This window comes from Leuresthes tenuis, unplaced genomic scaffold (genome assembly GCF_036924035.1).
Source record: "Leuresthes tenuis unplaced genomic scaffold, fLeuTen1.0.hap1 SCAF_11, whole genome shotgun sequence".
Classification (NCBI taxonomy): domain Eukaryota; kingdom Metazoa; phylum Chordata; class Actinopteri; order Atheriniformes; family Atherinopsidae; genus Leuresthes; species Leuresthes tenuis.
The window spans coordinates 13685428-13694155 of record NW_027325365.1 but is presented as its reverse complement, the minus strand read 5'-3'; the positions used below and the strand labels follow the sequence as shown (position 1 = coordinate 13694155).

The following is an 8728-nucleotide window of genomic DNA, read 5'->3' as shown; positions in this document are numbered from 1 at the left end:
TTGAATATTGTTACTGCTCTGATTTGGATTATCAAGAATCTTTTTTGGACAATTTCAGTAACCAAGTGAAAGAATTTGGATTATCCCCGAAGGTCAACTGTGTCCTTTACCATCTCAGGGATCTACCTGCTTATCTCCTCCACCTGGAACAACTTAGATGAGCTCAACCTGCTTATATCTCATTAAACAACAAGCGTAAGGCCTGCACCAACTACTGAACCATTCTAGCAGCAGCACAATTTGTGGAACACTAAAACCACTCTTTTGTGAGTGCTGTTGGACTTGTATCTTTACATGCAGTTCTCCACCTCTGGATAAACTTGACTCCAAAAGTTGACTCCATCCTATCTTACCCTTCTCTCTTGTCTTTGCACTGATCATTGCATGGTAGTGAGCCATGACGCTGCTGAAGATGAAGTTCAACCAGCAGAGACGGGTGCGGCTGGCCCAGGGCCTGTGGCTGATGTCCTGGCTGGCAGTGATGTGTGGGGCCTTCGTCTTTTGTCTGGGGGTTTACCTCAAGATAGAGCTTCTTCGTAGGGCTGAGGTAGAGCAAGAAATATACTCGCATGGATGCTAACGTCAAGAAGGTCAAGTGGTGCTGAAGTCTATAAACAATGCATGCATTCATTTAAAGAAAATGCATTCACTTTAAATGAAAACAAATATGGGATTGTACACTCAGACTTGCCTTTGAGGACTGTGAATCTGCTGAGCTGTGTTGCTCTTGTCAGTTCTTTTTAATGAAACTTGGTTTAATACGTGAATACAAAGTGTACAGCATACAAGTGTAAACATACACAGTCATGCATGTTAAGATATTTGGGGGGGGGGTGAACTAAAAAGCATCTTTTAAACATCAGCGCTACAAACTCATTAACATGGAGTGTGTATTGACTAGTAATGTGACCAGCAGGTGAAGGTTATGGCCTCTAGTTCAAGCTAACTGGTCACTGCACTACATTTATCACTGATAGATTTGGACAGGTTGGAAGAATTGATATCCAGTTGCCTACACAGGAAGGCCGCAGGGAATAAATACACGCCTTCAGATGTCTATTGATCTTGAATGAGAGAATCAGATTTTTTTAACCCTCAGGCTGCACCACAGATATGATGTAGAGATTGCTGCAGTGAGTGAAGTAAAAGTAGCATTTCCACTGTGAGGATAAAAAAGATGGAAGGAATCTGAAGGATCTTAGAGAGTGATTCACAAGCTTTATCCTTCTCTGTAATTTATCGACAAGCATGTAATTTCTACGGTTTGTTTTGCCTTTTGTTGCACTTGTTCACATGGTGTGGACATATGTAACCACAGTTTGTTGTATGGATAATACAGGACTATATTAGAAGGGGGCAGTACTGGCTCTATCTGTTAGTTTTTAACTGTATTCTTAAAACAAAAAAGGGGCAAAGGTGCTTTGTGGCTGGCAGGCTTTTAGGATCTCATTCAATAATAAACATAGCCCATAACTGACTTCTGCTGTAACAAGGGCAACGAATTACATCTATCATCGTATTGCTACATGGCTGCTCCATCCAGCCCATTAGCTGCTAATTGAATTTCTTGGCCGCACAGTTTGATTTTAGAGGAGATAAGGCTAATTGAATGCAGGATTATTACCTGCTAAAGTGGGTGGAGGAAATGAGAAAATGACTTGCAGCTCTCTGAAGATCTTGTTACAGCTATTATCTTTGACCTTTTTTTCTTTTTCTTTCTTGAGGTGATGGACAACGCAGAGATTCATGTGGTGCCCAACATCTTGATGATGGTGGGCTTGGCCTCCATCGCCACCAACTGGGTTGCCACTCGGGTGTGTCAGGACTCCCTGGATGCAAGCCGCTTCCCCCGCTGGAAAGTTCTCCTGCTACCCTGGTTTGCTGTAGCCGCATTGCTGTGTTGTCTGCTCGTGGCAGTGGTGGTGCTCAGCTATGCCCTGCAGGGACGCCTGGAGGAGTCACTGAAGGTGGGGATCACAAGGGGGGGGGTTAATGATTTTTAGAGGGACAGGTCAGGGGGTAAAGTAAGTACCAGTAAATTCAAGAGATCTTTCCAAAGCACAGGACAAAATGAACTGTCAGCAACGTTCCTTAATGGAAGATAAAGATGTGAGCTCTTAGGGGGATTAGGCATGAAAGTAAAGGCTGTTTAATGGTGCAAAACAGAACAAAACACTGTGTGTATATTCTTTCAAATTTCAAAAATCTTGCATTTTTCACTGATTTGCTAAATTTCAACAAACCACATTGTAAGGGATTAGAGCTCCTACCATTTTTTCCACTCTCATCCAAAAGCCATCCATAATATATGGATACAGCATTCAACATTCGACTGATAATCTGTAAAAAAGGGGGTCTATTGACTCCTAGAAACACAACAAGTAAGGTTTTTAACATGCAACACAATAAATAATTCTCAACAACATCATGTAAATCACCCATTTCTTCCCCTACACTGTCAGGAGGGCCTGAGGAATGGCATCCGGTTCTACAAGGACACAGACGTGCCTGGCCGCTGTTTCCAAAAAGAGACCATTGATCGTCTGCAGATGGAGTTTCGCTGTTGCGGAAACAACAACTTCAAGGACTGGTTCGAGGTTCAGTGGGTCAGCAACAGATATCTGGATTTCACCTCCCAGGAAGTCAAAGAGTGAGTGAATGATAGCATATTATGGGATGTTGAGAGGCGTGATTGAAAGCAAAGAAACCGAGTGGATGAGGGGTAAGTGGGAAAGACAGCAATAGAGGTCTGAGTGAGTGGCACATGAGTACACTTCACAACCAAAAAGGTTGAATTGTATGTTACAAAGAGGGAGGAAGAATGATGTGAAGTGTGTTAAAAATAGACCTGGCCTTTACCTTTGAAGAGAGTGACAGCAGAATATGTGAAGGTTGAAACGCACAAAGAAAGTTTGGTAAAAGATGAAGTAAGTGAAAAGGACTGAGTAAATAGAGAGTTTGTGACATGGTGACAATGTGTTGACAGACTGTTCACTTCTCACTGAGTGCGCATTCAGCTAAAAGTCAGGTATTCGACATTTTCTGTGTTACTTCTCCCAAACTGAATTTTCCTCCTAACTTTTATCCTTCCCATCTGGTCTCATCTTACTCCTCATCTGTTTATGACTCCATTTCTCTTCATCTGTTTCTCTCAAACTGCTGTCCCTCTTTTTTACGTCTGCAGTCGCATCCGAAGTAACGTGGACCGTCGCTACCTGTTGGATGGCGTTCCTTTCAGCTGCTGTAACCCTTCCTCCCCTCGCCCCTGCCTGCGGTACCACCTGACAGACAACCATGCCCACTTCAACTATGACTACCAGTCCGAGGAGCTCAACCTGCACCCCCGCGGTTGTAGGAAGGCTCTGATCGATTACTACATGGGCTTGATGAATTCAACTGGTCCTGGTGTGCTGTCAGTCATCTTAATTCAGGTGGGTAACTTAAAGCACTGGGCTATCTATTTATGTTCTAAAATAAAGAAAGGTTCAACCTGAATCAGCCTAAGGAAAGCCAAGTTTTGACTCTGTTCTGGCAGCAATTCATTTTGAGAGTTGGCCAGGTTATGTGTGTACAGATATTGGCTACACTGGATTTAGAGCTGGCAAGTTTATCCACACTTGTACCAACTATGGCCAGTGTCTAATGGTCTGAATTTGGGCAAAATACCAACCCAGTTTTTAGCACACAAAGCCAGGCAGATTCTGTGGTGTCATTCCTAGTGTATTTAGGTCAAATATACTACATATAACAGCACAGTTGGTTAAACGGTCCCATAATTTTTTCTTCATCAATCACTTTGCACAATGCTTAGAGATGGAAACACAAACAAAGCAGAATTTTAAATGCTGGTTGTCTGCTGATGCAAAGACTGCTGTGACATCAGAAATGATAACATCCCTGACAAACATTGATTTCTGCCTTTTAATCAAACATGCTTTGTCACCTCTTTGCAAAGTCACAGTATTGATGGAATATTCTTTTCAAAAGACCTCAGGCTGGAACAGGAGGCTCACACACATCCAACAAAATGCACAAACTGCCTCCGGCTAATCACACAATCTATTCTTCTAAATGCAACAGCTCAATGTTATGGTTCCCTGCTCCACTTTGACTGGGACAGATGGCTGCCATGATACTGAGGGATCAAGCAGAGCTAAACAGCATCTTTTTCAACCAGAAGTCTCAGCTCTTTGCCAAAAGTGGCTTTGAATCATTCTACCACACAGCTGACAAAAAAAGGGAAGAGGAAGCATGAGATAAAAACATGCGAAAAGCGGACTTCATCACGTCCCTCATTCTTTGTTGCCTCATGACGACCGCGGCAATGTTATGGCTCTAATGTTTGGATTTCAAACTTTGAGGAAAATTCTTTTGATCTAGGGGACAATGTGAAAATGATCAGGGCGAGTAAAGGAGCAATAGCAGTAATAAGGAGCAATAATTGAAATAGCTTCCCTTTGCCCGACTGGGAGGAAAAGCACAAATGTGACATTCATACTTAAACCTTTATAAGTAAACTTTCAAATGAGAAAACATTGGATTAGACGCCCCATATTCCTCATAGGTCTGACTACTTATTTGGTGGTAAACAGTGTTAACTGACATTTTAGACTCAGAACTTACAGTATCCTTGTTGCTTCTTTCTCTCAAGATGACGGTATTTCTGAGCCTGCGATACCTGCAGACGGCTGTGGAGGGAGCCATGGATCTGGAGAATCCAGAGGATGAAAGTGAGGGTTATATCCTGGAGAAGGGTGTGAAGGAAACCTTTGAAGATGTCAAAGTCCAGATCCTTGGTTTGCTAAAGTTTGGGCAGGTTGACCCCAATGAGGAGGCCCCTGCGGATGAAGATGCAGAGAAGGCTGCCTCCCCTAGTCCTGACAGCTAGAGGAGAGAATTATTTGAACGTGAGCTGAGGAGGACGGGATGCAGGGTGGGGGGATGTGTCTGTTTTTGTTTTTTGGTTGTGTGACTTGGGTGGTGGCAGATAGGACGCCTGTTGGGTTTCGACACTGTAGGCTTGATTTATGCTCCACCACTGCAGCAGCCGCAGCTCCCTCGCACATGGCCGAAACACAGTAACACATTGGGGATCTTATCAGGCCCCGCACAGACACCAACAAACATCTCCTCTGTGCAGGACATCGTGAACATCAGAGAACCTGCTCAGGAGATGTGTAGTACTTTTTGTTGTGTCTAGAAGAGAGTACATTCACTTTAAACAGGTGTAGCTTGAACACACAAAAACACATTTGGCAAGTTTTGATTCAAATTTGGCAAAGTTACAATCAAATGATACTAAAGTTTATCCCATGTGCACTGTATATTCATCTCACAGCTGTAGAATTTGTACTGAACTGCAATGAAATGCTTAGGAACCTGTTAAAATGGTAAAGCACATGAATAATATATTAAAGGTAGAAGTTTTTAACTGCTTTGTAGTGTCGGCTTCCTTTTGTACGTGTAATACAATAGAAGCGTGTGTAAACTGTGGGTCATTTGAGTTCAACACAGAGAGTTGGATTAAGAGTGTGTCTTTGCGTGTATATATGTATGTGAGTGTGGTGGCCTATATGAAGCTGTCATCATGTCTATTCTGGCAGCTCTGATACAATCTGATAATCCTGATGTAGTTAATCCCAGAAATGCTGCACAAGCAGTATCAGCACACCCCAGCAGCACACAGGAACACACTCTTCCATACAGCGGCAGCAACAGCACACTGACACAACGTGTTAAATCATGAAAGAGAACAGTGTTTACATGCTTTTTTTATTTGCAAAGTACATATCATGGTGATCTGTCCAAGTTACAGGTTTATCCAGTGTGTGCTCATTCTTCTTAAATAAAATCTCTATCACAGAATAATTTCAATGAATGTCTTATTTGGTTCCTAAAAAACAAATGGCAATGCTCTGTGGTGGCAGATATGTTGTTTAGTGTTCAAAGGAGTGAGGCTGAAAGTTTGGTTTCAGTTTCAAATCTTTCAAAATATGACCTACCCTTAAATGCTATTACAGTAATGCAGTGGAGGATAAAAGTGATTTACTGTAGCTAGTTTCTCTTAGATAATTACCACAAAATAAAGTGATTATATAAACAAACATAAATATGAATTAATTTATTGTTACAGGTAAGTTTGCCACCAATTTATCCTGCCAAAAGAACTCAGAATAATGCCCTCATACCACATCGATAATAATCTACACGCAGTGAAAGATAAAGGTTTATTTGACAGCTTTACTCAGCTAGAATGAATCTACAAAATTAACAGTGTCTCAAGTGTGGATTTTCTCAGTGTAGGAGATAACTCTGCCTCCACATTTCACTTATCTGGACTAAAATTTGTATAACACATACAATGCAACATAAAATTGTAATTCAACACCTAACCAGAATGCTTACTAAAATAAGGAAAGAGGCTTTTGTTTCTTTTTCAGAGGAATAGTCTATCAGTTTCTTTATCTGGTTTGTTTGATGCAGCAACTACAGGCTCACTTTGTTCAAAGAGGAGCGTTGTCTTCATTAACTACAGACCTCATGTTTGAGAAGGACTCAGGTATCTTATTAAGATTAAAACAAAGTGAAGGAGGGGTCCTGTCAAGGTGAAACAGTGGGTCATTTTGATGCACGTGGGAGAGCAATGTCTCAGCACACAGGTAAATATGCAATTAAGAAAAGTACACTCAAGTAAACAAGAACTTGACATCAAAAAATTTTTGATGAGCTTCTCTGTAAATTGTCTGTGCCTGGTTTTATAGAAAATATGAGGCCACCTTTGAAAAAATATAACACGAGCAGCCATTTTTTTATTCGTCTTTATGATCAGAGGAAGCACCACAGGCCTCCCCATTAAACTGAAAAAAAACCTTTTCTGAATAGACTCACAATTCGAAAGCCCGGTCACCTTTGGTTTTAAAAGTGAAATGGGGCAGATAAGAAGCCTTGAGATTGAAAAGGCCAACCACTTGAAAAATGGATTGAGCAATTCTTTACATACAGGGGCCATTTCATGAAGGGCCTGTTATGTGAACAATAAAATCTTTAAATTAGTTTCTGACTGTTCTGGCAGCCAATGAAGAGAGGCAAAATTTGGGGTGATGTGTGACTTTTGGCTAATTTCTTTTATTCCAGACCAACTGAACTGACGGCATACAGCGGACTGAGTGAAACAGATAAAGAGGGACTTAGAGTAACCTCAATGAGAAAATATCAACATATACACCTGAGTTTCCAGGAGATTGGCTGAAAAAAGTCACTGGTTGAACTAATGGTCTAACTCAATGCTAAAGGCCTCTTTATGTACATTGTTTGTAGAAATGATCTTCCAACAACTGATCATCAGTCAGTCTTCAACCAGAAAAGATCACACAAGCCCAACTTTAATGACGGCAGCCCATAGATGTAACTTCCTCCACACTGCTGCCAATTGATTCAAGAGACCTGTGACCTTTCGTGATGCAACACAGGCCTGTTCATCTACTCCGTCACAAGTTACTCGCATTTCATCTGTCAAAAAGACATTAGAAAAATCTGTTGCAATCTTGATACTTTAACTTGTGAATCTCCGTGGTTGTACAACTATTTTTCATCCTTCTCTATCTTGAACATGACTCTGAGCACTGGTACTTCTATATACTCCAAACACGGGGCAGAGGAGGTTAATGGCCTCTTGCTGGCTTTAAATCCAGTCACGCTCAGAGGTTTTGTCACAAACATTTTCTCAACCTGTGGAGCAATTTTTCACTTTTCAGTGTAAATTTGAATTAAATTTGGGCACTTTTAATTACAGGAAAGCTGCATAAGGCATTAACAAGACCACACCCTCAGTCATACTCATTACACGATACATATGACTTTGAAAATGCTTCAGTGGAATGAGCATTAAACTTTACGTGATTTAGAGCTGGAAAATGTGCTACAAGTAACGACAAAGTCAGAATTAGCCTTAGCTTTTATGAGTACAGAAAACTTTTAACTCAGAAAAGTAACTCCTGTGCTGTCCTCAAAGCCCTCTGTCATAAGCAGGGCTTTCAAGTTTTGAATGCAGGCAAGAGTGACCCCCCAACCCACCCACACCGTTGGGCGGGCCGGTTGGACGGGGCACAGGAATGGGGGTCTTTCATCAATAATATTACTATAAGTGTTGTTGTTATTAATAACTGCTCTACTCAGACTCATGGGAGACGTGCTTGTTTCCTGCCGTTTCCATAGCGATAGAGAAATTTATATTATAATAAAAAAAATAAAAAAATAATAAATACAATGTGTGGCGGGAGTGCGTCACAAACACCGAAAAGCGTGACTGTCACGCTCAATGCGTGAGACTTGACAGCCCTGGTCATAAGTTTGAAGCAAAACAAGGCATATCCATCCAAAATGTTTGGGTTTTTTGGCTGATGCTCCACCTCTCCACAAAGAGTTTCACGAAATTCTGTCTCGTGGCTTCTGAGTTCAAACAGACCGACGATCAGCCCCGTTGCATTTGCATGTTTTCTCAAATGCTTTTGTCACGGAAATAATGATGTAATTTCTTTCAAGTGAGAAAAAAATCGGAAATTGCCTCTTCAACCACTGGAGGTCAATGTTGCACAGTGCTGAAATCACACCTGAATGTCACATCAGAACTTTGAGGTGATTAGTTTAGTCACATTTTTTTCAGAGACACATACGATTAGAAAGTTGTATACGTAACACAAAGCAAACAGTGAAATACTGGAGTGCAGTG

At 41.3% G+C, this 8728-nt stretch overlaps 1 protein-coding gene across 1 annotated transcript; it reads left to right on the top strand.

Annotated features, from left to right (window-relative positions):
- Positions 1 to 397: 397 nt before the first annotated feature.
- On the top strand, positions 398 to 4888 carry rom1b (retinal outer segment membrane protein 1b). The gene is made up of 5 exons (XM_072396416.1): positions 398 to 547; positions 1725 to 1967; positions 2463 to 2650; positions 3185 to 3431; positions 4652 to 4888. Exons 1-5 carry the CDS (start codon positions 398 to 400, stop codon positions 4886 to 4888), a joined length of 1065 nt encoding a protein of 354 aa, XP_072252517.1.
- The last annotated feature ends 3840 nt before the right edge of the window (positions 4889 to 8728 follow it).

Excerpts from the sequence above, each read along its gene's own strand:
- rom1b (XM_072396416.1), top strand. The coding sequence starts at position 398 with ATGACGCTGCTGAAGATGAAGTTCAACCAGCAGAGACGGGTGCGGCTG. Across the intron at positions 548-1,724 it reads AGCTTCTTCGTAGGGCTGAG|GTGATGGACAACGCAGAGAT; the intron begins GTAGAGCAAGAA and ends TTCTTTCTTGAG. Across the intron at positions 3,432-4,651 it reads TGTCAGTCATCTTAATTCAG|ATGACGGTATTTCTGAGCCT; the intron begins GTGGGTAACTTA and ends CTTTCTCTCAAG.